We start from the raw sequence: 19,483 nt of genomic DNA, 5'->3' as shown, positions 1-19,483 counted from the left end.
TCCCGGGCGGTTCCGTGCTCCTGCTGGAGGTGTTCTGGAAGCGCTTGTGTTGGAAGAAGCGGTTCTTTTGCAGAAATAAACCCTGTATGTGGGGCGGGAGCGGGAGTTTGCTTTCCTGGCTAGCTAACCGACCTGCGGATGGCCGCCTCTTGACCAGTGGCACAGCTCGGGCTTGCTCTCCTCGAACAGCCAGTGAAGGAGGGAGAGCTTCCAAAGGAAACCTGCTAGCTCCAGGTTGTTACCGTGCTCCAAAAATAAACCCTTCTGAGCGTGATGTGATGCCATGGTTGCAAAATGCACTTGCAGCTCTCCTGGAGAGCCCGACAGGTCTGTGTTCATCATCTCAGAGCAGAGTGGCCCAGTCTCCATCACTCCACAGATGTGTGTTTGGTGTCAGCAGCACCCTTTGGAGCTGACTGTGCTGGGGATCTCGGCTGTCATATCCTGATACAGCAGCTCCTGCGCTGTTCTTCATGGTGATCCCTTTGCTCCTGCAAAGCTATGGTTATCCAAAGGCTCTCTCCCAGGGAGATCTGAGCTCTGTAAAGACTCTGCGCTGGTAAAGATAAGCTCACACACTAAATTCATCTCTGAATTGTCTTGGAGGTGAAGGTGGGGTGCTTGCGCTGGAACATGGTGTTCCTGTTAGTTGCACCTCTGGACTAAATGTTTGCATTTCTGTTTTTAGTTGTAGAAAGAAGGTGCATGCTGCTGTCTCCTGGTGAGCTGGGGGGCTCTGGGAGCAGTGCTCCTGGGGTTTAAGTATTTACCAGGTGTTTTCTTTTCCTTTCTCAGTCTCATCCAGTGGTTTGACACAGCACCTAGCCGGACCTGCCCACAGTGCAGAATCCAGGTAAACTACCACCTGTGTACACCTCTCTATGGCACAACACTCTGCAAATGACCTCAGGGAGCTGTGGCCTTAGGCCTGGGGCGATATAAGGAAGAAGCTTAGGGTATGAAGCAGTGTTTTCTGTCACTTCTGGCTCTCCTCAAAGTCTTAGAGAGTGATCTCCCTTCAGCAACCTTTTCAATTAGAGGGGTGGCCTGAGAGTGCCCTGCTGCTGTCCCTGATGTAGCTTATCCAGAAAGGGTCTCTGGGTTTTCATGGCTTTTATTTAGGCTGAGTAAGTATTGGCATAAAGATAGAAAGGGCTGAAGGGGTTAATCAGGCCAGGTTAATCTGACTTGTGTTTTTGGAGTACCCTGCTCCTTGCTATCAGGTAAGCAGCCTGTTCTGCTGCATATGGTCCTTGTAATAAAAGTGCTTTGCAGCACTTTGCTCTTTGTTGAGCAAAGCAAAGGCTGGAGAGGGAAGGAAGGATGTGAAGGAAGGATGTGCTCTGTTTCTGAGATGGGAAGCTATGGCTTTGGCATCGAATGGCTTAATTGGGACCTGAACTTTAAAGTCCTTCATGTCACCAGCCTTGATGCTGCCAGTAGGTCTTGGTGTGTAGCGGCTGTGGGAGATGTTGCCATGCGCTCAGATGTGGGTTTTCAGCCAGCTGCAGCTTAGGATTGTTCTGTGTTCATGCTTCTTTCTTCCTCTCAAGGTCTTGGCCCTTGTTCATTCCCTGACTTGTTGATTCCCTCTGTTCTTCATTGCCTCTTACATCTCTGGGTTACCATGGAGTTATCGCGAAATAACATCTCATGTAGCAGTAACCATGCAATTAGCTGGTGTCATGACTGTATATAATACTTAAAACACAAAGCTGTAACTGCATGGGGGAGGTGTGGAGAGCTATCAAATTCAATTACAGCACCTTCTGCCTGCAGAAAGCATCACGTACTTCTGTCTAAGGATTTGGCATCATGTTAGCTCAGCGTCAGCTGCTTGGGCCTTGGCTGCCAGAGAACAGACTGCGCTTGATTCAGAAATGCCTGAATCTTTCTGCTGCAGCTCAGGAGCTTGGCTGGAGTCACGCTCACAAAACTGAGTGGGGGGTCTGCTGCTGTGCTGATGAGCTAAAGCAGAGCATCGTCACTAACGGCGTTGAGCACGTGACTTGTCTTTCATGGCCTTGTGACAAGGTGGTACCTTCTCCCTCTCCATCGGTCTTCCATATCCGTTGTGTTTCTGTATCTGTGCCCATCAACCTCTTCTGTCTCCTGTGTTTAGGTTGGCAGAAAACACATCATCCATAAGCTGTTTTTTGATGTTGCCCTGGAGGAGCAGGCAACGCCGGATGCAGAGACCTTGCAGGTAAGTTGTGTGGATCTGTTGTGTGACGCTTCAGCATCTTGGAAACATGGTCTGAGCTGCCCATCCTCTGCCAGCAGCTGCTTCCTGAGCTGGTGCTTGTGGTGCTGTGCTGATGTTTCAGACCTGAAGCATATCAGTGTTTCCTGCCTGTCTCTCTTCTCCCTCTTGGTGCTCACCCAGTCTCAGCTTTGTTGTAAGGAAGTCTCCATGTGATGGTTTAAGAGTTCCCCTGACCACAACTTGTGAAGCCTCCTCTACTTCACTGCTCTTCCTTCGGGTTCTCACCTTACCTGGAAACCTCCTACAGCATCATCAAACAAACATCCAACTGCTGCTTCTCCATTGGTGTGTCAAAGCCTTGGGGATGAGGCTACAGAGCTCTTCCAAAAGGCAGGAGAAGGAAAATACCAAATGCAAAGAATTGCTGCTGGTGTCTGTGGCTTGGCTGTGTGTGAGCCCTACTAACACCTTCATTAGAGGAAGTGCCCCTCCTCACTTGTGTGCAGGTGGGTTTGTTTGCACAGACTGAAAGGAAGTGGGGCAGGGTGGTAAAAGTCGTGGTTCCCCAAAAGATATTAGGAAAAAGACTGCCTGAAGCTGCACCAGCAGTGGTGACAGTGCTGAGGCTGGTCCCTGGGGAGGATCCTGGCTGGAGCTGGGGTGCTGGGTGATGTTCTCTGAGCTCTACTGTTAGGTGTAGAGAGCTGAGGGTGAGGAGGGATGAATGCAGAGTGGCTGTTCCATGTTCTCCTCCTTTGTTTAGCGTGGATGAAGCATGGCTCCTTATGTCTTGGAGTTATCTGTTCCAAAAAAATAACTGGTTGACCTTGGTATAATGGGATGCTTGTACCCTCTCATGTTTAGAATCAGCATGTGCAGCAATTACCATAATTAGCAGTTGCCATGACAATGCTATATGTATATTGTATGTTTTTAAAATAGAGCCAGCCAGACTATAATGTCAGCAGCACTGTCGTTCTCCAAGATTGCTAATAGAGGAACTGCAGGCTGAAGTGTGTGTGCTGAGGAAATGAAGATGCATCTCTGGGCACTTGAAGATGTGTTCCCTAGAAGCAAAGCAATGGCTTGGAGCAGATAAACATTGCCTTTAGTACATATTCCGATCGGCTCTCACAAGTGTAAATAGATGGGTGACTCAGAAATGGGTTGACTGGAGAAAATTGCCCTAGAAAAGCTTTCTGTTCCCTCTCACCCCCACCCTGGGATCTAAGATGGGCTCCTCCAGGCAGGCTGTGCTGAAGAACTGCTCCCGTGCTCAAAGGCAGGACTGTGCAGCCACCCCTGCACAACAAGCTTGATGGTAACTCATCATGCTCCTACACAGTTTGCTGTGTGGCTGTCAGAGCAGCATCTGGCCCCAAGTGTGCAGCTTTCCCAATGAGAGTGCTGAGGTCACTATCTAAAGGCAAAGAACCAAGTATTTTTGGTGTAGATTAGCATAGTTAGCTTGTATGGGTGTTTACTGCCTCATGCACTGATTCAGCTTGCTGCTGGGCTGATGCTGGTTTGTTACACATTTCATGTGTGCTGCCTTGTTTCTGAAGGATATGGAGCATCTAAAGAACATGGCTGACAATCAGGGGTGGGATTTTATTTAATGTCCATCTAGGCTGGAGTTCTCTCTGTGATGGGGTATCTGATTCTGGGCAGGGCAGCAGTTCAGCAAAGCAAACGCATGGTGGGCCATCCCCAGGCTCTTCAGAGGCTGAGAACTGGTGACATTGTCAGCCAGAAGTGATTTTATCTGAAAAAGCCCCCAAACCCAGGATTTTGTTGCCAACCACTGCCTGTCCCTCCAAGAGCCTGGGCATAGAGTGGTACTTTGCTCTGAAATCAACTGGAGCTGTATCTCTGCAGCCTGCAGATGTCCTGAAATGAGTATCTGGCCTCCTGCCATGGAAAGGTTGGACTGGGGCAATGCAGCGTGCTTCAGTGTGCTAGGAAGCTGAATGTTTGCTGTGGTGGTCTTCTTGTCTTGGGGCTTTGAAGAAGTGGTGCCAGGGCTGCTTTGCTTCCCACCACCAGCATCAACTTCAATTGAAACACTGGAGGGAACTTGATTCCCTGGAGTAGCTGCAGACCACAGGCTTAATGCTGTGACATGCCCAAGCGTTTCTGGATGCCGAGCCTGGCTTTACCCTGTGTTGCTTTTAAAGATGGTCCTTGGCGATTAGAACAGTCTCCATGTGGCTGTTTCCAGAGTGGGAAAAGTGTGAGTTTTTGGGTGTAGCACTGTGGTGAGACCATCTGGAACCTGATACTTCCATTTGCTTGTGATCTGGGGAGCAGAGAGCCTTTCTTCCAAAGGAAACTAGGAGATTTTGGCTTGTTCAGCTAGGTGAAGAGGAGGCAAGAGGAGGAGAATCCATGCCTGTAAACCTGCTGGGGAGGGTAGAAACCTGGGAGACAGCTGTCTGTTTGTGATCAGGATATATTCATTTGATCTTGGGGAAAATGTGGTCTTGTAACTCGGGCTAGTGGAGAGAGGAGAGCTTCTACCAGAGGAGTGAAAATTGGGAGCAGCCTTTAGGAGCTGTGGTAGAGGATGAGGGATTTTGGATTAAGTTGATGAATGAGGTAATGTTACATAGCTGCCTGCAGTAGCCTGGGATTTCTTTGCTATCATGCTAATTAGCACATCTTGTGAGCTCACTAATCGTTACTGAATAGGACTCTGAGGAAGCTACTCCAGAATAGCTTCTGCAGCAGAGCTAATTCCATGTCAACCCTCCAGATGTTGTCCCCCCAGGGTCAAATCCAAGTCAGCTCTGCTAGGCTTTGCATTTAGTCCCTCCTGCTTGCCAAGCTTTGCATCCCATATTCTCTTTCCTGCCTTTACTGTTGGTAGCAGAGCTTCACTCTGGTCCCGTCAGATCCGTGGTCACTGGCAGTGCTATTCTCAGCTCAGATTTGCATGTAGCGTTCTGGGTTGCACAGATTTGTGTGCTCTGCTTCAGTACTGTGTTGGCATTTTATTGTGGTTTTATTCCACTGCAGTTCCTGCCTGACTTGTTATGTGCTTTCCTCTGCAGTTCTCTAACACAGCTTTTAAAGTCATCTTCTGTTGACTCTTTCCTGTATATATTTGTCTCTCTCACTCTGGTGTGGTTTTTTTTTTTTTTTTTTTTCCCCCCTCCTTTTTTAATGTTATATACATAGCCTCTCTTTATAACCTCTCCATTTTATTTGACTATTTGCCAGCATTTATAAATCCTCTCTCTATAATTTAAGCTATGGGGCATTTGCTGCCTCTTTCTGATCCTTAATAAAGGCATTAGAAGCATTTGATGTTCCTCAGAGCCTTGTGGCACCCAGGATTGCTATTGTATGGATTGGTTTATGGGTGACCTGTTTGTGGCCATTCAACTGAGCTGTTAGCTCATATCAGCATCCTGAACTGCAGTGACTTCAGTGTTGGTCAGAATGCTGGCTGGTGCCTTTGGATTGTGTGCTGGGTGACCTTCTCGGGTGTTTGGGCATACCCTCCTGTCTCCCACCTGCACGTGATTCAAGTTTGCTTCAGTTCAGAGCAACTCTCAATCCAGTTAGTCTGGCAACATCCCTGCCTTATTGCCTTGTTTAGGTAAAACATTATAAAAATTGCTCCTGTCTGATTTCCTGTGTTTCCCTGAGAGCCTTCCAAAATTATTCAGCTAAAACAAGATGACTGACAGTGTGAGAAACACAAGGTTGACAAGGCTAAGATGAAACTGCGATCTTCTGTTCTCCCCCTGAAGGATGCCAGTTGGAGGTGCTCTTTGCATTCCCTGTGATAGTACTTGCTTGTAACTTGGTGCTTGCTGCTACCGCGTTCCCTTCTTAGCACCTGGCTGGTGCAGATGTCCTGCCAAGAAACCTCTCAGGTCCCTTTAGGATCTGGTGAAAGCTCCTCTTTCCTAATCGGTTTTTCTGTGTTGTGTTTCAGAATGAACTGGACAAGGTGAAGGCTGAGCTGTCTGTGAAAGGTGAGTTCCAGCCACCTAGGGGGGCCAGAAGCCCATGATCAGCAGGTCCTGGGCTCTGCCTCTGCCAGGCGGCTTGCCCAGGCCTGAGGAACCCCTAAGGAGAGTCCACCCCTCTCTGAAGCTCAGGGCACAGTTCAGGCTGCTTTATCTAAAGGTGATACCACCTAAAGCTGGACAAAGCTTTTTTTGACAAAGCCAAAGCCTGGCCCAGCTCTGCTGTAACTGGGGAGCTCTCCGCAAGCTCAGAGACATATATGCAGTTTTCTTGCTCCTCTTCCTAATCACAAGGTACTGAATTGCAGCACAGCTATATCTGGAGCAGGCTTGCTGAAAGCAAAACCCTTGGTTTGCTCACTGGGAAACTCACAGCTGCACATGGCAAAGCCTTGTTCCCTCCAACAGATCTAGCTGCCCAGAAGCAGCAGTGGGAAGGCTTTGGATGTGTTTGGCTGTTGCAGTGCCACATGTGTTGCGTGAAGAGCAGACGGAGTTCAGTGTGTACACTTCCATTTTACCATCTTTAATTTTAGAGGATGTTTGAGGGAGGCAGGAAAAGCAAAAGCCCTGGAGACTTGTCGATGGGTTTTAAGCATCGTCTGTAGGCAGCTTGTCATCAGAACATGAGTCATGAGCAGCAAAAGGAAAATGTCACTCTGAGTGACAGAAATCCAAAGACACACTAGCAGAAGGGGGAAAAAAAGCTCTTTAAAGAATGCTGGGGGCTCACCCACGCCACAAGAGTAGTCTTTCCTCTGCCTTCCCTGCGTGCACGAGACAGACATGAATAGCCAGTAGACTGAGGATTTGGTCCTTAGCCTGAGAGCAGAATTGGATGGTCTGCAAGTCTCTATTCTGAGGCCTGTTCTCTTGCCAGCTTGCTTGAGTTTAGTGACTTGGTAGAGAGCCAGATCTTCTGGGGAAGGTGTCTGGGATTCTTGCTAGGATGTTATCCAAGAAAAACTGCTCGAAGGCCTGCTCATCTTCTCGGCTTCTGGTAAGTAGAGGTTGGATTTGACATTCCCGGTCCCATTCTCTTTTCATATTGGAAATGAGAAGCTCCTTCCCACCTCCTGCCTCTTTTGCTGCGGGCACTCTGCTCTCTGGTGGTTCTTGTGTATAAATTCTTCACTTGAAAGATGTGCTCTGTGCTGTGCGCTGTAGAGGAGCTGTGTAATTGCCAGTCACTGATCAGCTTGCAAATGGCTCTGGAGGTGCTGAGCTCCGAGCAGATCCAGCAGGCACTGTGGGAGGCACTCTGAATGAGCTGGAAGCTCATTCCTGCAGCACGGGGAGGTTTGATTCCTGCCATCTGCCTCTGGGCAGCTGGGAACTGAGGAGGGGGAAGCCTGAACTCTTTTGGTGGATGTGGAGTCCCTGCAGAACTGAAGGGGGATGTCTCCAGGCTGTGCTGCCTCTGGTAGGGGGGGGGCAGTTATCCACATCAATGGAGGGAAAAGGTTTTGCTAAGAAACAAATGTTTCCCATGGCAGCTCTGTGCTTCTGCTGGGATAGGTTCCTCTATTCCTCCCCAGTGCCATGTGGCTTTTTTTACTGTTGGATCAAGCAGTGAAGCTTGCTCTGCAGGTCATGCTTCCATGGGATGTGGTGGCACAATCTTGAAACTGGATTGCTTGCAAGGAGAAAAAGCTTTTTGGGAAGACACTGATTGGCTCCCCACTACTTCTAGGAAGGAGCCTTGGGCAGTTTGAGCAAAGGCAGAAGATGCTGAGCTGAAGAGTTTACCCTGCTCTCAGCAGGGTTAGACAGCAGGTTCCTGTCTTCCCTCACTGCCCAACTGCTCCAAGCTTTCCAGCAATGCTGGCTGCTCCCTACTTATGTCTGTCAGCTTCTGATGATGGTTATTGCTTTTTGTGATGTTCTTCCCTTGCCTCAATAAAACAAATTGAATTCTGGTGGTGTTTTCCACCACCTTCTCTCTTGTGGTCAGAGGCATGTGCTTTGTTCCTGGATTGCCTCTGTGAGGAGGGACAGCAGAACTCGAAGGTTGTGCCTTGCAAAAAGCGGTCATTCTGGGGAATCTACTTGAGCTGTGGCATGTCCTGTGAAGTCCCCAGTGCCCAGCAGAGCTTTGCTTTACTGTCTCTTCCCCTTTGACGTAGGTGCAGCAGTGTGGTGGATCGCTGCATGCAGCTGCCTGACAGCCCAAGAAAGGGCTTCCTGGTACAGAAGACTCCACGTGGAGAGGATGGGCTTGGGGCTGTGGTCTCCATCTCTGTGACAGCTCAGTGTAACTAGAGAGAAGGGTTTTCCTTATGCAAGCCTGGCTTTGAGAGCATGCAAGAGTTAAGATGCACCAGCTTAATGCTAGCAAGGCTAGCACTGGAAAGCTATTAAAGGCAATTTTTTTTATCTTTAGTAAAGAAAATCTTGAAGCCGGCTGGCAGTGGGAGAAGCAAGCGCTCAGTATAGACCCTGGTGCAGACAGCACTTAGGGAAATGTGTCTCTACAGGAACAGCCACCTCCTAGCAGCCTGGAGCCTGAGACTGCAAGCAGTGTCTCTGTCATGCTCCTGCTGCTGTGGAGCAGCTGAGGTCTGGGTTTCCAGGCCATGACCTTTTTCTTCTTTCTTTTCCAGAGAAAGAAAAGCGGGAATGCCAGGCAGTTGTGGATGGGCTGAGGGACACTCTGGATGTGCGCAATGCCACAATAGAGTCGCTCCAGAAGGTGCTGGGAGAGACAGAGATGCTGTGCTCCTCTCTCAAGGTACCTTTCCTCTCCCCGGCAAGACTTCACCTCTAACCAGTGCACAGTCAGTGTTAATTTTGTTGAAGATCTCTGCAGGGCCTGCTAATAAAGGGGTTGTGCTGGTGGGATTTTGGATCTGCTGCCTTGAGATGCCTGTCTCTTGATCTCTGAATGACCAGAGGGCAGCAGAGCTGGGTTTTCATTTTGGCCTTATTAATCCAAAGTGAGTGGTGTTGCTGGTCTCAGTCCTGCGTGTGCTCCAGCTGGGGGTGATTCAGACGTGTAAAAGCCAAGCCTGTGGTGTGTGCACAAGTGGCTGTGGTGGGGGAGAGATGCCAGCCCAGCCTGGGGGATGCTGTCTGAACCTTGCTAATGAGGTGGCAGTGCTGATCATAAAGGTAGCAGCATGAACTGAGTGTGGGAACTGGCCCCAGCGCCCCATTGCTGAAACACTGGCTCCCTGCGGTAGAATGTTCTCCTGGAATGGGTTTAGGCCAGGCGGGATTCAAGGAAAATTAGTTTCTTGGTCTGAATGGAGGAGAAATCAAACTGAAATATATGGAGGGGGAGTTGAAAGCTTCAGCTGAGTGGGATTTGATCCAGCTAACTCTCCTGTCTGTGTTCTGTTGCCAGGGCTTGCCTCTAGTTAGGCTGGTAATGTGTGAAGTCCAGGGATCAGATACTCCTGTTGTGTTTCAGCGTGCAGTGACTCAGTGCGTAGTCATGTACTGTGCGTAAACAGCAAGTAGAAGAGCAGGAGCTGCTTTGTTGGGGTGTCTTATAGTGCGTAAACAGCAAGTGGAAGAGCAGGAGCTGCTTTGCTGGGGTGTCAGGTAGTGAGCGGAACAGCTTTACCTGGCTGGGATGGGCACTGCTGTGTGAGGAGGACATGACTGTCTCAGAAAGATGGGGTTCAGGCATGTGGGGTTGTGAGTTGCAGGCCGAAAGGCATGGGAGGGGTTGGCTGTGCTTCCCTAGATCTCTGCTGCTTGGATCTCTGCCCAATAGCCTGAACTGCACCATGTTCCTTCACCTGTGAGACCAGGTGGTCCAGGGAAAGCCTGTAGATGATGTTGCTGGGTTGTCACCTGCAGCTGGGCTCCTCTGGGAGGAACTAGCCCTGGAGACCTGCCTGACACCAGCAGTGTGGGGCTGTCACAGGGCAGTAGGACAGATACAGGAAGGAATTGATGCCAGGTACGCCTTGCTGTGAGCCAGCACAACTGTGTTTTTGCCTGACCATGGGGTTATATTGAGTCTGCTTGGATGTAAAGGCAGCCCCTGTAAAGGGCTGTGCTGGAGATGCTCATGGGATCCTGGGCATACCAGTGACAGGATACTTCTGATCCTCCCTACTCCTGCAGAAACAACTGACAGTGGAATCTGGTGTTTGCTGCTCAACTGAACATCTCTGTGCTTGGCTTGCCTGCCTTGGCACCTCAGAGGATGCTCTGTGTTATCTTGCCTGTTGCAGAACCCTCTGTGTGTGCTTAAGTCCTTTAAGGAAAGCTGGGCAGGACAGAAGGATTAGGGACCTGGAAGTATCTTTTCTGTGGTGTACAGGATTTCCAGCTGAATGCCAAGCACTGTCTTGTACTGCATCATTAGAGATTAAAGCACTAAACTTCGGCAGTGAAAATGTAGATTTAACTAGCCATGGTGCAGGTCAAGCCCACAGGCTGCAAGCTATTCCTGTCTTCTGTTAACACTATCTGATGCTGCTGAACCTTTGTGTCGGAGTTTGCTGCCCTTTCAGGCATGTCTGGGGCTGGGGACTGCTCCAACATGGCACAAAACACTGCTTCGGGGACTGAAGTGCAGAGAGCTCTGGTTAGGGAGAGCCAAAGATGGGCTCTGCCTTAGCAGGAGTAACATGGGAGCCTGCGACACTGTCCCTCTGCGAAGTCCCAGCAGTTTCACAGCTGTTTGGTTTCTGTGGCAGGAAGCAGATAAAATCCCTTAACTTCCATGTGGAAGGGAGCTTCTGAGGTGATGGTCTTCTGCTAGGCCTCTCCCTGGAGTCAGCACTGTGCTGAAACCAAGCCCAGAGCCTTTTGCAGGCACTGTGCGAGGTGCCCAGGCACACGCAAACCTAGACAACATGGATGCACTGGAACGGTGCTAATACAGGCCAGCTTCCCCTTGTCCACACTGCAGATCTGTGCTTTTCCAGCTTAGCTGACATTCTCCATTACTGCTGCCTGCTACTGGAGAGCCTGGCAAGGTGATGCCTGCAATGGGCTTACAGCCTCTCCAGGCAGGTGAAAGAAGTTCCCTGGGTGGGTGTCTAGTTTGGCTGAAGTGTCCCAGAAGAGATGCACTTGGCATTTCCTATTTGTGCTCTGAGCAGCTAATAGAAGGAGAATTGGGAGGCAAAATAAAGGGATCAGCTGTGCACAGAGGAGAAAGCAATAGGAAGGTTTGCTTGCTGTGGTTTTGCTTTTGACAAACAAATTGTCACTGCATACAGGGTACTGCGCAGCCCCACAGATGCTTCCACCAGAACCAAGGCTATGGTGTGGTTTCGGCACCAGATTCGTCTTGTGATGAGCACTGAAACCCTGCAGCACTTGCAAGGAGCAGAGTTGGGGGTGCAGCAGGGAGGGAGCTAAACTCTCCATAATCCTGGGCTGCTGAGGTGGTGATAGCATTAAGAGCCAATGTATGCTCCCAGCTGCCCGCAGTGCGCATAAGCCAGGATGTTTCTCTAACAATCCCTGGAGCCTTCCTAACGGTCTGTGTGCTTGCTTCTCTGCAGAAGCAGATGAAATTCCTGGAGCAGCAGCAGGAGGATAACAGAAGTTCAAAGGAGGAGGCCCGCCGCCTGCGAAACAAGCTGAAGACCATGGAGCGGTGAGATCCCAGCTCTGCCCGGGCCTTGCCGGGGGGTTGCATGCCTCTCCCCTTCTCTGGGAGGGAGGGGAGGGTCCTGCTCTGCCTGCTGCGGCCTCCACATTCTGGTTCATCTTACCCCATGAGGTTTGCAAACGTGCATTGTAGCAGGTCTGTGCTCTTGCCCCTGCTGTTTCCAGACAGTTTCAGGAGGGACAGAATCCCAGCCCAGGATTGCACTCAGCCTCAGGGCTTTAGGGCCCCAGAGCTGGGACATCAGCTCCTCGTGCATTATGTGTGCGTACAGATGCCCCTTCTCTACTCTGTCCACGCAGGGCTCTTCTTCCCTAGCGAAAAGCCCTGCATGTGGTGGGGCAGTTGTGTCTCTTCTCCCATGACATCCAGAGTGCCTGCAGCAGGAGCTTAGGCTGCACCAGCCTCCCGGGGGGAAGCAGGGCTTCAGTCTCTCTCCCAGCTGTTTGTGACTCATGAGCTGAGGAGACTTTGTTTCTTTTGTGCAGCATTGAGCTGTTGCTTCAGAGCCAGCGCCCTGAAGTGGAGGAGATGATCAGAGACATGGGAGTCGGGCAGGCAGCAGTGGAGCAGCTTGCGATCTACTGTGTCTCGCTGAAAAAGTAGGTGCTGTGGGCTTGGCATTTGGCTTATGCTGTCCTTGGTATGCCATGGGAGAACCCTCTGCCAAGTACCAGCAGGCACATGGGCAATTTAGGGCTCTTGCTGCCTGTTTGGGCCTCCTCTGGGTTTTGACTGACAGATCCTGGGGACCTAGATTGGAGCCTGTCACACTGAACTGTTCCCACTGTCACTGTAGTGACATGTGTGTCACCATGGGAACTGTCTCCAGAGTTGTCAGTGCACCTATAAGGTGATCATTATTATTCCTTCCGTTTCCCTCTCCTGCCTGGGGGGAAATGAGTGGATGAGGGGTGCTGGGCTGTACCCTCTGCTGCACTGCACTGTGCAGCTGTGCCTCGATTGCTCTCCAGTAAGGAGGATCTGCAGTGCTGCCCTCCCCTACCTGGAAATCCATCTGGTCCTGCTGGGCAAAACCACAGATTTTTTTGGTTCCGTTCTGATGGCAGCTGAATAATTGCAGCTTTGATACAAAGCTGTAATGAGGCGAGTGTCCCTGTGGTGTAATTGGGAATGAATGTGCATGGCCAAGAGTGTGAAGTCTCTGAAAAGTCACTTAAAGCAAAGTCCCCTCTTTGTTGCCAGCATGGAGGCTGTTATGTTGTCTGTCTGTCTTTTCCACTGGCAACAGCAATGTCTCTGGAGTTGGCTTCCATTTTGCTGGTGAAATCTGTTCAGGCCCTGTTCTCAGGCATGTATCCCATGCAGCTTTTGTCTTCCCCATGGTGTACTGGAATGGTTGACTCACTGTTGGTCAGCCTTGGTACACTTGGTTCTGTTCCCTAAAGGCCTTTGTGTCTCCTGGGTTTTCTTTGGTGGCTCTGCAGTTGCAGAGCTTCAAATTAAGGGTCTTCTTGGCTTGTCTCTTGAGAAATTCTAGCTCAGTCTTCTCACAAACAGAATGCCTCTTCTGGTATCTTTGCAGGGAATATGAAAACTTGAAGGAGGCTCGGAAGATGTCTAGTGAGATGACGGAGAAGCTGAAAAAGGAGCTGTTTTCTGTCAATAGCAAGGTAAAGGGCGAGTGTGAGTCCTGAGGGTGACATCTGGGTTGTAGATCCCTGTCAATAAGTGTGGCCCAAGCCCTCTGCAGTGACCCCCTCCCGCACTGAGCACTACTTCAGTGGTACCGGTGGTGTTAAAGTGTCAGGCTGAAGCTTCTGGAGCAGGGTATGATGCTGTGGGGAGTGAGCAGCTCACTGTTGTCAGTCTCCAAGGACACTGGTGGGGCAGTGTGTGCAGAGCCAGACAGAGGGGCTGGAGTGCGCCAGCATGCAGGTGCTCCGCTGCTCCCACTGGGCTCTGGAAGCAGCCCTTCATCCTGCCATGCTGCCGAGCACTCAGCTGCCAGCCCCTCCTGCTGCAGAACTGGGCACGTAGGAAAGATGGGAAGGGGTATGGAGGCGGCACCAGTTGCGCAGGGCTTAGTCTTGGTTTGGCACAAACATGGCCTTGTGCCTTCAGCCAACTAAACCAGGGCAGGGCTTCTGCATGATGCTATTCCCAGGCAGGTGAGGTTCCCAAAGTGTGGGCATGGAGGTGGCTCTGCACAGAACCTGCCTGGGTTGTCGCTGGCCTGGTACAGAGCTTGGAGCTGCTAATGTGCCCCTGTTGCTGTGCTCCCCCTGCTCCAGGCCTGGCTGGGCTTTATTAGCTCACGTTGGGAATTGCTTTTTGTCAGTTTTGGTATCAAGTCCCCATGAAAAGTGTGTGTGTGTAGCTTTGCTCTATGTTCCCTGGGGCATCCCCATGTGCAAGCTTACAAAGTGAGAGACTGTGGGTGGATTTGGCCTGTTTTTGTTACTCAGCCATAGCTGTTGTCCCCTGAAATGGAGAAGGAAGTTCTCTGATTGCTGTGCTGCTCCCCAAGCAAGTTAACCTCCTACATGATGTGCTGCTGCTGGAATCAAGCTGCTTTGGTGGAGTCGGTGCCAAGCTGCTGTTACCAGCTTGGGTCAGGAGGATGCGAGTCAGTGCACTTGGGACTTGGCTTGGCTGACAGAGAGCTGACTGTACCCACACTTGTGGGCTGGCCCAGACTCCTGAACCCACAAAGTCTCTGATGTGGTGGCAGTCCACTTCCCAATCCCTGCTCCTGGCATGTTTCCCTGTTGAATCAGGCTTGTCCATGTGCCAGTATTGCTGATGCACAACCGTCCTCCAGCCTGTGGTTTGTAATACCTGTGCTTTGGTGTGTCCACAGTCCTGCAGGAATTCAGAATGCAGCCACCAAGTGTTAGAGCAGGGAAAAGCTGTCACCATCAGGCATAAATGCTCAGGAAATACTGTAGGAAGGCTTGTCTTGGGCGAGCAGCTGTGGAGATCCCTCTGCAGGCAGCTTGAGGAAATGGTTAGGCATTTGTTTGCTCTGATATAGGAGAGGTTGGTCAGACCGGCACTGGAAAACTGAGCCCTTTAACAGGGGAAAGTAGGATGTGCTGCAGAGCATGCTGCTCTCACAGGGGATCTGTGGTCTCCCTTACACAAGTGTCATAACCAGCGCTCTGCTGTTTGGGGGGGTTTATTCTGCAGCTGCACAAAACAGTTTTAGACTTGGAGAAGACAGAGGAGGAGTTAAAAAGCACCCAGAAGGATCTGAAGAATGCGGACAAGGAGATCTTGGTGAGAATGTTATTCCTTGGTCTGCAGTAACTGGCAGCTGGCCATGGCCTGCAACTGCAAAGCTAAGAGTTATGCTGACTTTTGCTTAGTGGCTATTACCCAGCACACCTTTCCTCTCTTATTTGCCCACCTCTGGGCTCCACCTGATGCTGATTTATGGAAAGGGGCAAAGTATCTGCTCCTAAATCACTCCTCATCTCATTGTCTGCTTTCCTTTTTCCCTCCAGAGCTTGAAGAAGAAGATAGACATCCTGCAGGATACTCTGAAGGTGCCATCCGTAACCAGAGAGACACTCAGTCGACTAGTCTTTGAAAGGTTAGTGAAGTGCATCCCTAGATACAGGCTACAGATTGAGATGTCAGGTCCAAAGTAAGAGCTGACAGTTTAACTAGCTGTGGGAGCAGAGATGGGTTAGTCTGGCAGGCATCACAGCAGCATGGCCATTTTGCTTATTGTATCCTAGTTTGTGGGGTTTTTCTTGTTGCTGACAAGGTGGTGTCTGGTTTAGCTGGGAAAAGGTGTGAGTTTCAGAGGGTTTGGGTCAGGATGGGATGGAAGAATGGGCTAGGTTTTGACAGACTCTTTATCACTATGTCCCAGCAGGGAAATATCCCTAAAGCTGCTCTTGTGGTTGCCTCAGGAGTTGGCCTTTCAGTGAACATGTCCTGGTGTATGGGGACTGGGTATCTTGGCCAGGCAGAGGAATCTAGCCTGAAAAATGGCATCTCTTGCATATTTATCAAGCCCTTTCTTGCAAAGAGCCTGTGCTATTGCCCCAGTACAGCAAGCTGTGTTGTACACAGAGCAGCAGTGTGCCAGGGTACACCCTGGGCTCTGGGTGCTACTGTTACAGCACAGGCGATTTGGGGGTGAACAGTAGTTTGGGACACTGACTATAAGCTCTGGGATTCAGATTGTCCTTTCTATGGCTGGTAAGCAGAAGGCGGCTGTGATCCTGGTCCCACTGCTGCCTCAGCTCAATCGTGCAGCTCTGTGTCCTCTCATCTGCTGGTGGCAGGCGGTGGCCTCTGGCTGATGCTTTGCATGGCCTTGCAGCCCTGCTCCTGTGGAACTGCGGCACCCGAAGCTCCACCGCCCCGCCCACAGCGAGGAGATCAATCTAGATGCTTCTTTTGATGTCGATACCCCTGAACATCAGCCCTGCAGTTCTCTCTGCAGCCCTGCGAAAAGGCAGAAGCTGGATAAAAAGCCGTGAGTTTTCCCTCCTCTTTCTGCTTCTGAAGGAGATCAAAGTCTCACTTCTTTGGAAGTTGCTATGTGAGATCAGATAGCTCTCCAGCTGCCTGATGTCGTGCTGCAAGTTTTGTCGTCATTTGCTTGGCCTTGTCTGTCCTTGCCAGCTCCACTTGAACAATAAATCTCTGCTGATTTGCTCCTTGGGCTTCTTGCAGGCCTCCCGTGGTAAATCTGGCGAAGAAAGTTCTGAAGGAAACAGTGGAGGTAAAAGACTAATCTTGATTTTCTGTATCATCTCTTTGATTCCGCTGTTAATAAGCGTGGGATAAAGGACCCATTTTCTCCATGTAGGAGATGCTGTCACCGCAGATCAGCCCATCTGTAGAACCACTGTACATGCTTCAAAGTGCTCTGCTTGCCAGTCTCTTTAGAAATGCTGCCTCAGGCCTCCTGGAATTGGGCAGGAGAGGGAGGATGGGGACCTACATGCTTCTTGCTGATTACCCTGCCTCAGATGTGCTTGGCAAACACAACATGGGGCTGTGGGGTCAGTGAAGGGGGCTGTTCTCCCAGGGTTGCTGGGTGCCATGTCCCAGGCACTGTTCCACATGAGTCCTGGTGGGAGGTTTGAAACTACTGTTCTTTGGCCTGACGTGGTACAGCAGTAACCGTTATCCTAAGTAGCTGTCTGCATTATTAGTGCTCCCTGTTTGTGGACTAAATTCAGCAGATCATGCTGGATAAAGGGCTTTTCTCATTGTTTTGTGGGACAGAACTGGGCAGATGATCCGGAGGATGATGTTCTTAAAGGACTGTTGCCAGCATTCATCAGGAACTCTGTTCTCTCCAAGAAGCCACCTTCGGGTAGCTTGCTGGATCCACACAGGAATGTGGGCACTGTAAGTATGACTGTCCAGTTGGTGAGCGTGTCAAGGGCTGGCACTGCACGCCTCTGTCCTTAAGTGACCCTGCAGGAGGAAGTGAAGGAGGCTTTTACTTTGCCACAAACAGTGTGTGGAAAATAAATCTTGGAGTGTGACCTGGCTACTTCCCAGTCCTGCAGAGCTCCGGGGATGACAGATGCTCATTCCCTTCCTGGCAGCAGACTGAATGACTCTCTGCATCCCATTCCTCCACCTCCTTAGAGCTTTGGGTGTTTTCCTTGTATTACTGAGTCCCAGTGACAAAATCCTAAGCTGTTGCTTGGGAGTCTCAGCTTGCTGCAGAAAGTCCCCAAGATACCCAAACTTTACTAGTACCCTTGGGTCTGCCTTTTTCCAAAGGTGAGGGCTTAGCATCAGTACTGAGTGTTTCCAGGTGCTTGTAACCCCTCCCCAGAAGCTGCAGCCTGAAAGGCTCCTCCTTTCACATAACCAGTGTGAGGAGAGGTAGCCGAGGCTCTGTGCTGCTGCTCCAGACTCCTTTCTTTCTCTCTCCTAGGTGAGGACGGGTTATGATGGCATGGGAGGCAGAACAAAGTTCATACAGCCTGTATCCTTTCCTGCAGCTCGCAAGGCAGTAGTGATGCTGTAGACCTCTCCTCTGTTCATGCTTTTTGGCCTCAGCTCATCTTCAGGAGTCCTGTCCCCCAGCCAACAAAAAATGGGCTAAGACCCTCAAGGAACCATCAGATTTCTCTCCATCTGACTCTGAGCAAGTCTGAGCTCAGCAGAGACATCAAGGATCTGAACTTGCTGAGAGCATTATCAGAGGTGGCTTATTCAGAGGAGTGGATCAGCCTGAAATTGGTACAACTTACAGGGACTGCCTGTGCCCTTGGGATCTCTGAGCACAGCCTCTTCCTGGCTGCCTGCCTTCCAGCCCCTCGATTCCTGTGGGATGCTGCTGCCCTGCTGTGCCTGTCCCGGTGGGCAGCCCTGCAGCAGGTGAGGAGAGGCTGGGCTGAGCTCACCCTGTGGTGGGGAAACTGCTCTTCCCTCGGGGTTGCTCTGCCTTAGGAAGCTGCAGGCTGTAGTTGCTGTGCCTTTCCTTGCACAGTGTCCTGGCTCTGGCATGCAGGGTAGGTCTTGAAGCTCTGATAGATACCCTTAAACAGTCTCTTTTGTGCCAAGGGGGTAGCACAGAAGAGGGAAGTGTTCCTTGAATCATGGGATAGGAGCATGCCTGAGCTCTGCTGCTGTGAGTAGGGGGCTAAGACCAAGTTCTCCTGCAGAAAGAATGTACAGCTAGGTCTCACGTCTGGTTCAGGCCCATCTGCAGCTGGTATTGATCACTTGTGTCTCCAGGGCATTGGTCTGTACTTTCCTTGACAGTTCTGCCTCCAGACAAACCTGGCAGAAATCCGTCCACTGGCAGTGAGGAGCAAGAAGAAAGTCTCAAGGCCGGCATCTGCAGCTCCTTCCACATCTTCCTCCAGCAGCAGCCAAGCCAGACTGGACAGTTTCCTGCAGTGAGAGCCCCTGGGCAGGGTGGCCACAGCACAGAGCATGCTTGCCCAGAGCCTGACACAAAGCAATGGGCAACCACTGCTCAGTAGTGGCTATGATTTGCAAAGCATCTATGCTCTGTGTGGTTGGGTGAGACAAGCTGCCCTGCAGTAAGCAGCTGGCCTTACAGCAAGCCAACAGGAGACCAAACCCCTGGCTAGTGCTTGAACTGATTTACCCCCCTCATTTTACCCCTTCTTCCTCCTATTTTCATGCAGAATAAACAGGGTTTTCTCATCTTCCCGCCTGCTTGGAGCTCTGCAGTTGCTGCTGCTGTTGGGCTCTCTGACACCAGGTGGAACTACACTTCTTGGATGCAGCCGCAAGCTAGAGGTGTGGGAAGGATATCTGGGATGTCAGTCTGGAGTGGGAGCAGGGACCCAGACCTGCTCTATTCCTGGGGTAAATAGTTCCAATAAAGCATGCAGGGGGAGGAACAGTGCTGGCTTGCATTGCTGCAGGGTGGCTGTATAAGCATCATCAAATTAAACTTCCCTCTGCCTTGGGCCTGTGAGGGTTGGGGTCCCCACAGCCCGCCCTGGGGCATGTTCTGGTTTGGGCTGTGAAGTCCACTGTGTTTTTAAGACTTGACACTGAAATTGCTGACCTGGGGAGAGGGATGTTGGGGTGACCCCCTGTCCTGCTTGGGAATGGGGAGATGGGTGTGCTGATGTGACTTCTGTTCTTGGTATGTGTTGGGGTGGAGCTAGTTTATGAATTACTTTTTTTTTTTTTTATGAGATTGTAGGAGTGTTTTGTTCTTTTCTGACTGCTTTGCCTAGTGCTTTGAGGGTGTGGAACAGCCTAAAGACATGCTGAAGAACACATCCC

The 19,483-nt window shown here is 50.7% G+C and overlaps 1 protein-coding gene across 1 annotated transcript; it reads left to right on the top strand.

The window, feature by feature from the left end:
* Positions 1 to 688: 688 nt before the first annotated feature.
* On the top strand, positions 689 to 18,619 carry TRAIP (TRAF interacting protein; the record flags this gene model as incomplete). The annotated part of the gene is made up of 15 exons (XM_010021787.1): positions 689 to 721; positions 796 to 853; positions 2,123 to 2,206; positions 6,153 to 6,192; positions 8,790 to 8,917; positions 11,658 to 11,752; positions 12,253 to 12,366; positions 13,311 to 13,398; positions 14,918 to 15,007; positions 15,235 to 15,323; positions 16,065 to 16,220; positions 16,421 to 16,469; positions 16,979 to 17,104; positions 17,646 to 17,696; positions 18,491 to 18,619. Coding segments are annotated over 15 exons (1,330 nt in total), but the record flags the coding sequence as incomplete, so codon positions are not given.
* Positions 18,620 to 19,483: the final 864 nt, after the last annotated feature.

Source organism: Nestor notabilis, unplaced genomic scaffold (assembly GCF_000696875.1).
Source record: "Nestor notabilis isolate BGI_N333 unplaced genomic scaffold, ASM69687v1 scaffold7739, whole genome shotgun sequence".
Taxonomy (NCBI): Eukaryota; Metazoa; Chordata; class Aves; order Psittaciformes; family Psittacidae; genus Nestor; species Nestor notabilis.
The sequence above is the reverse complement of the archived record's forward strand: the minus strand, read 5'-3'. Positions and strand labels throughout refer to the sequence as shown.